Here is a 16,452-nt window from a genome sequence, read left to right on the forward strand (position 1 = left end):
ACACTGCCACTTCCTAGCTGGCAGCCTTTGGGCCAATGATGGCGCCCTCCAAACTCTAGCATTTTCTATATACAGGTGTTCTGAGGATTAAATGAGATGGTAAGATGCTTATCACAGCATTGCTGAGTCATAAAATGTTTTTAATAATAGTTTTTAATAACTCCTCATTCTGAAATAATAGTCTCATAAGAACTTATAAAAATATAAACCAGGCACGGTGACACATACCTGTAATCCCAGTGCTTGGAGGTGGGGGCAGGAGAACCAGTCAAAGTCAGCCGGGGCTAGAGGTCTTATATTAGTCAGTGTTCTCTAGAGGAACAGAACAAAAGGGTAAGTATACGTGTATGTATATGTACATATATGTGTGTGCGTATTAAAGAATTTATTAAATCAACTTGTGTTACAGTCACTCATACCTGAGACCTGAGAACCTGCTGCTTCCTCAATGCTTGGCACTGGGTGCTCAGCATTCAACCTACAGCAGTTGCTGGGTCCACAGGGCCCAGTGCCCATGCACTCCCTCTCTGTTACCAAAACCCTGGACAGTTCCTGGAGGGCCGCTGGCCTTCAGTCCACTCAGAAAGCCTAGAAACACTGGTACGTCTCTCAAGGAGGAAAGCAGTCGTAGTAGCAGCAACAGGATGAATCAATTTAGCTGCAAGAGGGAAGGCCAATGGGCATAAAGGCAGATGATCCTGTTCCTGCCTCCCCTTACGTCAGCTGATAGCAGAAGGTGTGGCCTATGATCCTGGCAGATCTTTCCACAACAGTTAAGGCAATTAGGCCAATTCTTCAGTGAAGGGTCTCCACTCAGATGATTCTAATAGCAAATTGACATTAAAACCATCTATCATGGGAGAGAGAGACAGAGACATACACAGAGACAGACAGACAGAGACAGGTAAACAGAGATACACAGAGATAGGCAGAGATGTAGACAGAAGTTTGTCCCGCCTGGTCCAGCAGCTGTTTATATAATATAAATATAAGCACACAAAGGCTTATATTAAGTATAATATATACTTAAACTGAGCTGTTTGGCCAATTAGCTCAGGATTATTATTAACTAGCTCTTACAACTTAAATTAATCCATCATAATTATCTACGCTTAGCCGTGTGGCTTGGTACCTTTATCAGTAAGGCCTTTTCATCTTGCTTCCTCTGCGTCTGACTTGCGACTGTGTTTCTGCCTTTTCTCTTCCCAGAATTCTCCTATCTGGTTGCCCCACCTATACTTTCTGCCTGGTTACTGAACAATCAGCATTTTCTTAAACCAATATGTGTGACAGATCTTTACAATGTACAAGAACATTATCCCATAGCGCAGAGAGACAGAGAGAAACAAAGACACAAAGAGACAGACAACAGTCAGACAGAATTTGCAAAAATGTACAGAGAAGTACACAGATGCCCACATACCCTCTGTGGAGCTTTGCGAAATGATCACAACCCATGTAAGTGTTGCACATTATCAAAACTAGACAGTGAGCCCTGATCCAGCAGAGTGGCTAGATTTTTCCAGCTGTTGCATGCATTCACTTTTCTGTGCTTATTGTTTATTCTCCATGCTAATCCTGTATAGAATATATTAGGCTCCCATTTTACAGATGAAAAAGCTGAGAGCAAGAGCAGTGGGTTTAACTGGTGCCAGTCAGCTAATAATCGTAGAGGAGTCCAAGATCCCAACCCACATGTTCAGAGTCTGGCTATTGCACGTTTTGCCCAAGATGTCAAACTAACAAATTTGCAGTCAATTTACTTTCCAGGCTTCTCAAGTATCCCCGGATGCTAAAAGGTTCTGATGTGTGAATATCTTCTCCAGGGTCTGTGGGACTCCTGTGTGTCTGTCCCCTCCTGGGAACTTCACACACACACACACACACACACACACACACACGCACGCACGCACGCACGCACGCACACACACACACACACACACACACGCACGCACATTCTGAACAGACAGCTGTTTGCTCTGTTGCAATTCTGGCTGTAAATTGTTCTTCCCAAGCTGTCACCCTCGGAGTTAATTTTGCATTAGATGTATTCTGTCTGCGGAAGAAGAGCCCCCTGGAGCTTCACACACAGCTAGTTTTGCTTCCAGGCACCAGTAAACAAGTGTGATGGAATATTCCATCTCTCCGCAAATGATGTGTGCGCTTCAGTGTGTTGGCACAGTGCTTCATAACAGGGCTTATTTACTGTCTGCCACTCGGAAAAGTCTCTTCATTGCCATCGTCCTTGTGGCGCCAGCTCACACATCATCCGGAGGCAGCGTTGTGGCTTTGTACACAGCACAGTTAAAAGTAAAAGAAACAAAACCGAATGTGACTGTTGTCTTCCCCGGGTGCATTTGTTTGTTGATAGAAACTTGATGGGACTGTAGGTTTGTGGGGTCAGGGGTGAGTCCATGGCTTAAGACCCGAGACCTGTTGAGACCACTAGGCTTTCTAAGGAGCCATCCCCAAGAGGACCATAAACCCAGATGCTGAGACTCCTGCCCTTCCTCCCATTAGAAACAACCCATAGGCTACTATCAGCCACACCTCAGTCTGACAGGTTATGTGCACATCAAATTGAAAGTACTGCCCACCAATGATGGTTGAAAACTTTTGTTGAATTACTGGCAAATAATTAAACCAAGTGAGCTAGGATTCTGGAAAATTCTCCATCTCTATCTTCCACTTCCCCAGAGGTACTCTGAAACCACACACACACACACACACACACACACACACACACACACACACACACATCTACACTTCTAGGTGAATTCTGGGAACCTGGATCTGACCTCAGGCTTGCACACTGAGCCATCTCCCCTGACCCTGGCATCCTACTTTTCTAAACCAAAACTGGCAGCTGCCAGCTGTGAGGGCAAGGGAGGACACTGGCCAAGCTCAAGCACCTGTTACCAAATGTCTTATAAAAAAATTGGCCCTTCCTGGAACTTAGAGTTACGGTGTTTAGACAGGACCTTCCATGGAAAAAGATGTCCAAAGGGGCCTTTGCAATCTGGCATCTTTTAAAAACCATTGCACTTTCTACAAATAAAGCAATATGAAGCAGGCATTCATGTGTTCCCGTTGTTAATATCTTTGGAAGAATGAGATGATTCAGCTTTTACAATGTTTACTGGGATGTCCAAAGTACCACCTTTAGCTCACAGGTACGTGTGCAAAAGCTGGGCTTATGGCTACCGGGTGACTCACCCATCCGACTAGCAACACAGCAGCATTTTTGCCATGTTCTTGGTGGAAACTGACGAACCAGACATTCTGCCTTCTGCTTGCCTTCCCTGGGCCTCTGGGAGCAGAGCCGTGGAACCAGGTTGTCATCCAATCTCATCCCAGCTTTGGCTTTAGAGAGAGCTGGGACCTCCTTCCATACCCCAGACTGGTTTGTCACCTACCTGCCTGCTCCGTGGCCAAGTTACCTGCTTGGTGGTAGGGATATCACTGCTTACAGTCCCACTCATATAGGACCAGAGTCAGAGATATGTCAGAGGTGTCCAACAGGTCACCACTGGATTGCACAGGTGGGTCATACGGAGGCAGGGCAAGTGCCCCAGAGCCACCATCCTTGGAAGTCAGAAGCAGGAAGACACTAGAAAGGCCCAGGGACCTCTACAGTCCGGGCATGAGCACTGATGCTCTTCCTAATTGGTAGCCTGGGAGACAGACGTTAAGGATACTGACCTAGGCTGGGGCAGAGGGAAAGTGGGCAGTCCTTTACTGTAGTAGGATGCTCGCCTTCCTCATGCTAGAAGACAGCAGGCTGTTCATTTCCCCTGCACCTCTGTCTCCCCAGCTACTTTCCAGCTGCCCTTCTGGGAGCACAGTAGCCAAAGGGCCATGTGTGCCTGAGTTTCCAGCAAGGACATCAGTGGCTTTTTGCTGAGCCAGAGTGGGAAACTCAGTAGCTGTTTTATTGTCTGGGGTTTGGTATTTCCAGTCACCACCATGGTTCTGTGGATGAAGTTATTAAAAGTCTTAAATGGCTGGGCCGTGGATTCCAAATGCCACTATCCCCAGGCCAATGGCTACACGTCCACCCATAGCCTGTGAATGTTTCCTAGGATCTGGAAATTCTTCAGCAAATGATAGGAAACTATCTTAGAGGAAAGGAGAATTGTGGATGTGGAGTTTGCCTGTGAGTATGTTGCCTTGAACTTGCTTATTTTTGCCATTGACCAAGGCGGTCCATGCCCACGCTTCCTTCTATTTAAGGGTTTCCACTTTCAGTGAGGAACAGGGGACCAGACCTAAGTTGAAGAGACATCATTTCTGGCTAGAAAACTCATTGGGAAAGTGCCTAGTCTCAAATTCATCAGAGAGCAACCGAGTCCCTGCTCCATCGTGGGGCAAGGATAAGTCTGAAGGAGGTCTGCCTTGGGTACTGCTGCCTGAGTCACAGGTCTGCCCTCTCCACCATTACTCCCTACACCAGGCACAGGGCAGACGGACTGTGAGTCTCCCAAGGCTCTGGGGGTAGAACCTGGGAGGTGAGGACACACGGACCCAGAAAGGCAATAAGCTGTCCCCATCCAGCCTGGGAGAGTCCCTGACCAATCCGTCTTTTCTCCGCAGGTGTGGGGATGAAGTTAACTGACGTCGGCATAGCAACACTAGCTAAAGGGTGAGTAGGACAAAGTGAAGTAGGTGTCATTTCGCGTTGGGTTCCGGCAAACGCTGCCTGGCTAATGTGGACCGAGTGGATTTCTTGTCTTTACCGTGGACGACAAATGGTCTTGGGAATGAGCTCAATTCATTTCTTTTACTTACATACAATATTTATGGACTTTGTTCTGGGGGGGGGGACACATTGCTTCCTAACTTTGAGGCAAACAAGAATGCCTGCAAACGCATTGCCAGACTAACTGACTCCTCGGAGGAGCGTCCTGGTGAGAAGGTATTCTGGCATCGCTGGGATGTCTTTCAACCCCAAACCTCCAGTTTCTACACTTTTCATCGTCTCTATGGGAAGTTTTTGTTGTTTTGGGCTTTGCAATTGAGCACAATAAGTTTTACGTGTATATGTTTAGTTCATTTCCCCTCCCCCAAAATCCTCCTGGTGGCTCGTCGGCACGAGAGATTATTACAGAAGCTTGCATCCCTGGCTGTCTAGCCACTTCCCAGCAGCCTGCCTGGGAGCACAGGAGCCTTTCAAATGCCTGTGACTGGGTACCAGTGCCGTTGGCTTTCCTTCCCTGGTTGAATGCAAGGATACTGGTCCACTCAGTTGCTCACTCAGGTGACACTGTGACCATTAGCCAGGCTTTAACAAACTGTCCCGTTTTGCTGCTTCACCTGGGCCTCTCTGAAGAGAAAGTGGCTATTCAAAAAAATATTTTCAAATGTATTGTGTGTGTGTGTGTGTGTGTGTGTGTCTGATGAGTGGATTGACTGGTTAGGCTCAGGTTCCTTGTGTCTGTGCCATCATGTGCCTGATGTCCTTCAAAGCTGTTCACTTAAGCATTCGCCCTGGGTGAGTGTTCCCATCACCTGTGGTACCCTACCTGTGAAGTCCCTGGGTTGTCAGAGCACTTTCCCAAGTGGAGTCTTCTCTTAAGACTCGCTGTTGTCTGCCGAACAAGACAAATTCCATTTCAGCCAGACCTGGCTTGCCTGCCTATCTGCCTAGGGTCCCTGTGGTTTGCTGAGAATCCCCCTGGCTAACCTTCCTCCAGACCCTGTCACCGATGTTAGCTCAACAGAACTCCCTACTCCTGCTCACCTGTGCCTGTTGCCAGGATACACCAAATTCCACAGCGTCACCTAAAGCAGTGGTTCTCAACCTTCCTGCTGCTGAGGCCCTTTGGAACAGTTCCTCACGCTGTAGTAACTCCCGCAACCATAAAATTATAACTGTAAGTTTGCTTCTGTTATGCATGATAATGTAAATATCGGAGATGCAGGATAGCTGATATGTGACCCCTGAAGGGGTCGCGACCCACAGGTTGAGAACTGCTGGCTTAGCACAATCTCCTACTAAACCAAAACTGCTCAAGAAGTCCCCGAACCTGTTGGGAAGAGGGGCGTAAATGGAAACTTTTATAATTTAATAAAATTACTTTAAAAAAAAAAAAAAAGAAGTCCCCGAACCAAAATGAGCACAAGAGCCTGGTGATTTACGACATCTTGTGAAGCATGTCAACGGCTTCCAGGAATGAGAGAGCTCCAAGCGGCACTGCCCCTCCTAATTTAAAAAGAAATCTAAGCCCTTGGTTTTGTTCTCAGCTTTTATGTTACTTTTGCAGCCTGGGACAGCTGCCCAAGGCCCATTAGAAGAGAGGATGGATGGAGCCAAGGGTGGAACGCTGCCTGCAAAGTGGCGCTTACGACTGCTTTCCCACCCAAGCAGAGGTGGGAAGGGAACTCTGCAGTGTTTGAAAGGACTCTAGATCAGCTTGTCCAGGTTTTAAAGTTTTCTTTAGAAGTTTAAAGAAAAGTCACACACTTAAAAAGAACTGTATTTTAGAAGCCTGATTTGAAAAATCAGTTAATGGGGAATCTCTCAGAGAATAAGGGGTGTTAGGGCTTCTTTACACATCCTTATTCTCCGAGTGAACTCTGATGACCATACCCACCACCTAGATTCCCAGGCTCCCCTTCCATCTGGAGCAAGGCAGAGCCAGCAGTGATCTAGGGAGGGAAAGGAAGGGGAGGGCCAGTAGCATCCTCTGCATGAAGGAGGTGGGTGCAGGTGGGGGCATGGGTTAAACACCCTTGATGTACAGGGGTTTATCTCACATGCGAGAAAGCAAGACCTGTTTAAAGAAATGTTCCCCTCAAAGCCAAAATCTGCAAATGGACCGAGAACAATCGTAGCCCACTGGGAAAGGGTTCAGACTCGAAGATGCTCTGCAGATTGAACGAAACTGTTCACACTGAGTGCCAAGGAACAGGGGAAAGAAAGAGGAGGATGTCAGACTTTCCGAGTACAAGGGAGGAGCTGGGTGAATGAGGATCCATTAGACACAGTTTCTCTATTCTGAACAAGCTCACTGATGAAAAGCTTGGAGACGGAAAGAGAGAGTTGCGAATTCTATGTGAGGCTGGTCCCCTGGCAGCGCTTGGCTGTAGAGTGTTGGCAAGCATGAGGACTTGGGCTCAAGTCTAAGAATTCACACACACACACACACACACACACACACACACACATACACACACACACACGCACACATATATGTATATGTATATACATAGTCAGGCATGATGGCTTGCACTTTTTATCCCAGTAGCAGAGGGAGGGGGCAGAGACAGGAAGTTCTATTCCATTTGGCCAGGCAAAAAAAAAAAAAAAAAAAAGGTGAAGGTGATTGACACATGAAGAATAACACTGAGATTGTGTTCTGTCCTCCATACAATGCATGCATTTATATACACATGCATGCATACATGTACATAGTCCTTATGTCTCAACCTGCACATTTATTTCTTTCACATCCCAATAAATGCAACCTGTCTTGTTCTGTAATGAATTTAAAGATATTCAAATGATGATTGGGATGTTATCTGGTGAATAAATAATCTATTCATAATCTCATAAAATAAGGAACCGTTATGATCTGCTCATTGCAACTTTCATTTGGCATGATTCTTAAAACAGCCCTGTCACAGTCCCCCTGGGTTATCATATGATTATGTCTGGAGGTGTCACCTACCCTCCAGATAGACTGGAGAGCCTAACTGGCTCTTGGATTACATTTCTGAGTTGAATTCCTCAGCCACCTAGAGTTCTCTGAGAGAGACAAAAAAAGATTCTCAATCTGGCAACTGGAGATTTGGAAACTTAACCAAGACATGCAGGGGGGACAGATCTGTTACCAGGAGCCCTGTAAGCATCTCTCTAGGCAATGGAGTTTCCCGGGAGAAAGTGTGTGTGTGTGTGTGTGTGTGTGTGTGTGTGTGTGTGTGTGTGTGTGATGATTTAGCCACTAGAGGGCAACAGAGGCTATTCTCTGCTCTCTGGGTTTAAAAAAAAGGCTCTAGTCACATGGTTAGTTGGAAGTGAAACAAAGAGGGGGCACTCTGAGCAGATCTTTCCGTTGGTACTTGCTGTGCCCAAAGGAGATGGTTATGAGTAGATACCAAGGACACTTCTCTGTATGGGCTGCCTGCCAGGAGGAGCCTGTCTACCTTTGGAAGGAAGAACAACCAGGTGTAAGGAGGCACAGAATTGTCAGGCATTCCTGATGTGGAAACCACATTTGAGAGACTCTCACCACCCAGGATGCTTGGAGGTTTGCTAGGGAAAAGTGGTCACCTTACATTTTGGCAAGAAGCCTTTGTAGCAGTGGGCCGTGTATGTACTTGGACCTCCAGGGCCGAGCAGAGCCCGACAGAACACATTTCTCCCCAGGTAGAGAAGTGGCATGGTGTTCTTCTGGCCCCTGCCCAGAAGTCTTACAAACAGTGGCTCTGTTGAAATATCTTGTATGTTTTGTGTGGAAGGCCAGGTGATTATAACTGGAGTTTAAAAAGCAAAGATCCAATAAGTAAAATTTAGCACAGCTAAAGTTTCTAAACACACACACACACACACACACACACACACACACACACACACACACAGATACATATGTCTCTAATACAAAGTTTCTTATTCCACTGTGCTAGATGCTTAGGCCACTAATGCATATGTTTAAAATTGCAAGAGTTTATGGTTTCATAGCTCTGGAGGCTGAGAGCCTGAAAGGTGCCAGGATGTGTCTTAGCTTTTGTTTTTGTCTTTCTGTTGCCGTGACACAGAACTCTGACAAAGGCCACTTAAAGGAGCAAAGGTTTATTTTGGCTCATGGTGCAAGGGTGTGTTCCATCCTGACGAGGAAGCAGAAGGAAGGAGGGATGAAACACCTGTTCTCACGCACACTCAGGAGCCAAGCGCAGGGAATGGTACCTTCCATAGAGGGCAATCTTCCAACTGCAATTAATTAAAAATGACTCCCCACATGCCTGCCTGCCCAGCGGTCCTTCTCCTAGGTGATTCTAGATGCCGCCAAGTTGGCGACCAAGATTAACTCTCACAGCAGGACTAGTTCCATCTGGAGTCTGTTTCATGCCTGTCCCCTACCTTCTAGTGCTTGACTGTACTCTTTGATGGTTTTTTATTTGTAGAAGCATCACTAGAACTCCGCCTGAGACATCATATAGGTTTCTCATGTGCCTCTCGCTTCTCTCTGCTTCATATGTAAATATCAGTAATGCTGGAATCCAGGACCTGCTCCACTGCAATAGGATCTCATCCTAAGTCGTTAGATCTACAGTAGCCACTATTTACAAATAATATCACCCTCTGAGCTTCTTGGAAGGACAGAACTTTTAGGTATCTGTATGTCTAAATAACGGGAACAGTAGCGATGGGTTTCCGCATCTGGGTTCACATTGGAAGGATGTCACGAAGCCTAGATCGGTAGTTTCCACCAAGCCCGAGGGCAGCAGATGGTGTATGTGGTTTGCATATCAGGTCATAAACTGAGAGCTGTTTCCTATTGCTTGGGTAGATGACAGCTTGGTGAAATCAGACTTATGTCCTCTGAATACATCTGTGGTTAATTGGTCTAGAAACATACGGACCTTGCCATATTTTTCTTCCCAGGCAAAAACCATTTCACAATAATGGTTGCCAGTTGGAGAGAACAACAGGGCAAAGCCCAACATCCAAGTTGAGACAGAGACCAAATTTAGAGAAGAGAAAGATTCTGAATTCTGTAGACACCAGGTGGCAAAACCTAAAAAAACAAAACAAAAACGCGTGTACCTCTGGTAAAGCTGTGGAAGGGTTCAATATTGCCTGAGTTCAACTTCAAAGTGTGCTCTGGTTGGAGCATGCCGCCTGGAGGTCTGTGGGCTTGAAGCTTGGTCTTTATTGAACTGTAGAACTGCTGAGCCGTGGGGCCTGGTGATCATGGGAAAGCAACAGGAAAAGATCAATGTTGGTCTTATGGAATGAGGAGCCATAACCCAAGGCCACAGCGCACACTTGGCCCCTTCTGGCCTTTTCTGTACCATATTGCAGCATAGCCCAGAGCTCTCACAGGATGTCGAGGCCACATTTGGAATCTCTAGCTAAATAAAGTCCTTTTCTTTACGAATTGCATCTGGGTAGCGTTGCTTATTTTGTTATAAAAGCAAACAGAGAGAGAGAAAATCAGAAATGTGATGTGGAAATCCATCTGGGCTGAGATCAAAGAGCCCTGCCGGTAGGGCTGGGATCTGTTTACTTGTTGTTTGAACAGTCGTAGTAAAAGCCTGCTCTGGACAGGGACCTTGGATGTAAAACAGTGTCTGGGGAGAGATGGCACCCATGGGGAGATGTGGATATGCACTCCTGATTCTACAGTGTGGGTCAGCTCCTCAGGACACACAGAGACAGAAGGGAAAGATCCATTCTCGTGCTGAGGAAAGGGTCCAGGAGGTTCCATGGAGTCCTACAGCCCAAGCTTGCAGAACTTGGGTGCTGAGAAACATGTCCCAGACTGTGCAAGGCTGCCTTTACCACATCTAACTGTGTGTGACACCCTATCCAGAGGCAGTTAAGTTCTAGTTTCTCCTATGTCTGCACATGAGTGTCCTGGGTTGTCTCCCCCAACACACACACACACACACACACACACACACACACACACACACACACACAGTGGGGGATACTTGGGCAGGCAGGAAACACACACAAACTAGCATTTGACATTTTCTGGAGTCTTCTGCAGAGGACGATAGAGATGGAAAGCTAACGGGCTTAGCCGTGGGAGTCCCTGCTCTGCCGCACTCAATTGCTGCGTTTGCTTGGCTTTTTCTTCAGCAAAGTGCATGTGTTCTTTGGAGAGCAGCTGCAGCTCCTAAGGAAATGGCCTCCTGGAAGCCGAGAGGAGGAGGGGCAACTGGACCATAGCACACCTGTCAGGATGGAGCTGCAGGCCTACACCAAGGCTGCAGGGAGTGGGGAAGGCTTTCAGAGCCCTGAAAGCTGGTGTGCATCACCTAGGGAAAACAGCAGCATTCGACCGCCTGTGTGTTCAGGGCTGATGACGAACCATGTTAGTTACAGCAGCGGCCTTGTGCCGGCGCTGTGCTCCTCTTTGGCCTTACTCATGAGAGAGAGCCTCACACTCACGCCCAGCCGTGGATGTGCAGTGCCTGGGCCCACGTTCAGGAAAGTGCTGTGTCTAGTTTCATCTGCTGTTACTGTCTCAACATCCTCAATACTTTTTGAACATCTTTTTGTTTTGCACTGGACTCTAAATCATCAGGTCAGTAGCTCTATATTCCAGGCATACCCTCCCACTTCTCTGCTTGTCTGTCACTGACCCTCCAACCTCCCCTGCAGCATTCCTCCTGCTGGAGGGCCCTGGCAGTCACAGCAGTGCCAGGATCGGTAGCTGTAACAATCCATGGCCAGGAACTGAATCTTTATGATGTGCCATCCACTATGTGGCCACGTGGGTAAGAGGCATTTTCTCATTTCAACCCTCCACCCACCCTAAAGGGTTACTCTCCTTCCTTTCCCTCCCATCTGAAAGCTGAGACAACGGGCAGATGCTTACAAAGGCTCAGCATCCAGGCTCACTAAGCCAGCAATGAGTATTTCACCAGCATCCGCGTCACTGGGGGTGATTAGACACCTATCTTCTCTAGACAGGAAGTCCATGGGCCTGTTGCTGTGCGGGTTCACTGATGGACCTGTTGCCTCCAGCACAGTGCTTGGCTGGATACTCGCTGGTCCTTCCTCCTGCATGTCTATTTGTGAGGACTCGGTGATGATTCAGGGCAACACAAAAGTAGAACACTGAAAAATATTGACCAGTCATAAAAAAGCACCCAGGCTTGAGAAGGATGCTCACCTTCGTGCTATCGTTGTGGAGTCTATGGCCTACTGAGGCCCCAAGTCCTCTGCTGACGATGGCACAGTGTGTGTGTGTGTGTGTGTGTGTGTGTGTGTGTGTGTGTGTGTGTGCATGTAGGATGTAGCTTGGCTGGGAAAGTCGAGGAACTGAGGATGGACGGTGAGCAGGGCTGAGAGACAGAAGGGAAGCAGGGCATGCCATATAGAGAGCGGTGGTTCTCAACTCTCTAAATGCTGTGACCCTTTAGGATAGTTCCTCATGTTGTGGTGAACCACTCCAACCATAAGATTATTTCATTGCTTCTTAATAACTGTAATTTCATTGCTGTTATGAATAACAATGTAAATATCTGATGTGTGACCCCAGGTAGGTCACCACCCGCAGGTTGGGAACCACTGATCTAGATGAATTCGCCTGAGCAAACTCTTGGAAGGTACATGCATGACCTTTCCTGAAGGTGACAGGTCAGGGGGCTAGAGACACGACCAGCGGCAGGACTAGGGGAGGGTGAGGAGTTTGCTATCATCTTAACATCAGTGACACTTTAATCAGGAGGTGACCCAACTTACTACACTCATGACTTTTCTTATCCATTTGACGAAATACCTGACTACAGCAACCTAAGGAAGATCAGAAAATAAGTTGTGTGGCTCACAGTTTTTGAGCATCCAACCCACAGCCCCGTGCCCAGAGCATCATCATGGTAGGAGTTGCGGGAGCAGAGTGTCTTCATCTCACTGTGGGCAAGAAAGAGAGGAATGGGTGGGAAAGAGCCAGGGAGGGACATACGCAAGGACCCACCTCCGGGACCTAGTTCCTCCAGCTAGGTCCCAACTTCCTCTGAAGTTTCCAGAACTTCTCAAAATAGCACCACTGACCGGGGACTCAGCATTCAGAATATGAGTCTCTTGGAAGAACATTTCTTCTCCAAGTCAGTGTCTTTACCTTTTGTAGAGGGCATTCTTGTGACAGTGTATAGAATGCATTGATGGGAAGGGAACAAATGGATGCAAGCCGGACTGCAAAGGCAGATGTTGCCTCCAAGCCTTTAGCTGTGGAGATCCAAGTAACTTCCAAGTATTTAACTGGGAAATCCAAATAGCAATCAAATGAGGTGGGGAGGAGGAGGACCATTGGAACGTCTCAGGGAATGCCAGTTATGGGGGAGTTGATGGATGCTAAATACATCCTTTTTGGGTCAGCAATACTTGCAAGGAATGGAATTGGAAACTGGAGCTAGCGCACAGGACTTGGAGTTTTGGGGCAACTCGATAGAAAAGAACTGCAGGATCATTTTGCCAGCTACAAAGTTAGTATCAATAGTCTGCCTTCCTTGTAAATTCTGCCTAGAGCCCAAGGTCCTGAGTGTGTGTATATATATATATATATATATATATATATATATATATATATATATATATATATATATAGTTTTGTTTTGTTTGTGAGACAGGGTTTCTCTGTGTAACAGTCCTGACTGTCCTGGAACTCACTTTGTAGACCAGGCTGGCCTTGAACTTACTGAGATCCTCCTGTGTCTGCTTTCTGACTGCTGGGATTAAAGGCATGCACCACCACCGCCCAACCTGAGATCATATTTTTTCCTTCTCTTTTGTGTGCATATACGTGTATACAGTGTATGTGTTTATGTGTGTGTGTGTGTGTCCATATGCAGGTGGGCAGAAGCCAGAGGTTGATCTCAGGTGTTCCCCTCTATTGCTCTCCACCTCATATTTTAAGACAGGGTCTCTCGCTGATTGGGCAGACTGACTGAGCAGCAAGCTCTGGGGATCCATCTAACTTCATCCCCCTCCCAGCACTGGAGTTACAGATGTGTGCTGCCACACACGGCTTTAGACAGTTGTGAGCCACCATGTGGTTGCTAGGAATTGAACCCAGGTCCTCTGGAAGAGCAGCCAGTGCTCTTAACCTCTGAGCCATCTCCTCAGTGCCCCCCCCTTTTTCTTTTAATAGTCAGCCATGTTGTTATTCTTAACGGGAATAGGAACAAATATATTTTCTACGCACCATTAATTTCTCTTTCAGATATGTCTTTTGAAACAGGTAAACTGTCTTCTCTTTAAGTGGTTTCTTTTTCACACCCATGTACAGGTACAAGGGATTCAAGGGCAACTGCTCTATGACCTTCATCGATCAGTTCAAAGCACTGCACCAGTGTAACAAGTACTGTAAGATGCTGGGGCTGAAATCCCTCCAAAGCACCAGCCAGAAGCCCAAGAAAGCAAGCATCGGGAAAGGCAGAGTGCAGACAAACCCGGCATCCATGAAGACGCCGGAGCCTGGGACGCCCACAGAAAAGAAAGCCTAGCTCGCGTCTCTCATCCCTTAGGAACCAGTGACCACCAGCCGACAGCACACGGGCTTGCAAGTGGACACCTGCAGACACACAAGGTACAAGAACCTGCAGCCTGCAGAGCGTGTCCCGGGTCTCCCCATTTGCTGTCTGCCAAACTGACTTTGGAATGGATCTCTAGCCTTGCAGGGAGACTCGTCAGTTCTGTTGTCAGCCTCAAAGACAGTCCGCTTTTTACGTACACAGCTGGTGTCTCTACCCATCTCACGTCGTGTGTCTCCTCGCGTGTTGCACGTGGTTTGTTGTCAAGCGTGCCATGCTGCCTGGCAACTGTCCACTGACAAAATCTTTCCCACCTTGTCTTCTCACCTCAGGATTTCTGGACGTTTCTGAAATCATGAATGTCGGATGTCACCTATGCTAGCTAGCTATTGTTGCTGCTGGAGGTGGCTTCCCAAGTGTGAGGCCATCTCTAAGCACAATTCACACAGCTTGGCACAGTGTTCTGTTTCAATAAATTCACATTTAAGCCAACAGGGTAAGGTGTGCAGGTCATCAAAGCCACTTGGCCGTTAGGATCTGTGCCTTTTCCGCATTCCTCCAAGATTTTGTAATTTAGAAGTTTCCTAACAGGTTTACTGTAACACTCAACATTTGCATCTGTGTTTCCTCCTCGTACAACTGAGGTGCCGTCCCTTTCTAAATGTGGTCTCCCTGGGGTGCTAGTTAGGTAGGGTGCAACCGCTACAGGGATCCTGCACACCCTTCGCCCTCACGGGTCTCCTCTAGGCCACACCTCCTTCCCCGTGATATTCTGGGAAGGCAGAAGCTGTGGCGGACGTAGCTTCAGTCTTCTCAGACAACTGCCTTTCTGTAGAAGACTCCTGGCTTCTTTAGCTTTAAAACACTGTTCTCCGCTGGGCCTGGTGGCAGAGACTCATCCTAGCAAGAGGAGGGAACGTTCAAGGTCAGCATGGATAACTTGGTGAGTCCCTGGCTCACAGAGAAAGAGTAATTAGGGCTGGGATTATAGCTCAGTGGGAGAGGGACCAGAACAAGACCTTGGGGTCCATCAAACCAATGGGAAGCAAAACCCTTTTCTCTTATGCATGAGCTATTTGATGAAAATTGGAACATAGCTGAGATTTTGTTTTTTAAAGAAAGGATTTGAAGAAGAAAACATTTGTCTGTCGATATCTTGTCTTTTTAAAAGCAGCGTGCAATTCTAGTCTTTCTTCTGAGGTGGCTCCCCTGACTTTCCGATGTTAAAATCATCTCTTTTTTTTTTCTCCTATGAGAGAGACTGTGGCCTGACTTATTCACAGACATTTTAGAGATGTGTGTCAAACAGTGACATTTTAGAAAGTTCCACAGTAACAAAGGGGCATAGGGCATATTTTGATTGGGTCTATCTATCTATCTATCTATCTATCTATCTATCTATCTATCTATCTATCTATCATCTCTATCTATCTATCTATCTATCTATCATCTCTATCTATCATCTCTATCTATCTATCTATCTATCTATCAGCTATTATCTACCACATGTAATGTCTATCACCCATCTAAATTGGTCATCTACAACTTATCTAGATTATTATAGATTACTGTGTCTATAATCTATCATTCATCTATACATATATATCCTATTTATTTTACCCAGCAATCATATCTATCATTTCTCATCTGTGTGTGTGTATATGTGGGTGCAGCCAGAACCCTCTTGACAGACCATCACTCTTTCTTGGGTAAAAACTTGTAATTATAAAAATAGTATCAAAATATGTGTTTAAAACAGCATAGAAAGGCTTGACACAAGAAGCCAAAGTCATCAGACGCCTTCTGTCTGTCTAGCATCAAAATCTTGATTTGAGGGGAGAGCTAGAGACTTTCTTGGTGGAACTATCCCTGGCTCCTTTCATGGATGCTTAGGTTGTTGTTTTCAAAGTGCCTGTATTATTTATTATAGTGTGATTTTTACCACTTCGCAAATATTTGGCGACCCAGAGACAGAAGGGGCACCACAGTGAGGTTTGTCCCAGCCAAAGCTCTGGGGGATGGCCTGGCATGACTACATGGTCACCCAATCTTCTATTATGTGCTATTTTCCCTACACAGCCAAACAACGGGACAGGCATGAAACCAACTTTCTTACATGCACCAAGGCATGGCTCCAGGGTCTTACAATACCCAACCCTATCTCTGTGGCTTTTGTTCAGTTTACAACAAGCCAGTTGCTGTTGATTCTCCCACAGTGCAACCTCAGAAGGTCTATAAATACAACAA

At 46.6% G+C, this 16,452-nt stretch overlaps 1 protein-coding gene across 2 annotated transcripts in view; it reads left to right on the forward strand.

The window, feature by feature from the left end:
* Positions 1-14,697, forward strand: part of Alpk2 (alpha kinase 2) — a 125,234-nt gene extending 110,537 nt beyond the window's left edge. For both annotated transcript variants that reach the window (XM_085699796.2, XM_048419066.3), the window contains exons 13-14: positions 4,594-4,642; positions 13,962-14,697. In XM_085699796.2, coding sequence (XP_085555922.2) covers positions 4,594-4,642; positions 13,962-14,178 — 266 coding nt within the window. In that variant the 3' untranslated portion in view covers positions 14,179-14,697. The remainder of the gene's footprint in view (positions 1-4,593; positions 4,643-13,961) is intronic.
* The last annotated feature ends 1,755 nt before the right edge of the window (positions 14,698-16,452 follow it).

The sequence above is a fragment of the Myodes glareolus genome, chromosome 13 (genome assembly GCF_982192425.1).
Source record: "Myodes glareolus chromosome 13, mMyoGla1.1, whole genome shotgun sequence".
NCBI lineage: Eukaryota > Metazoa > Chordata > Mammalia > Rodentia > Cricetidae > Myodes > Myodes glareolus.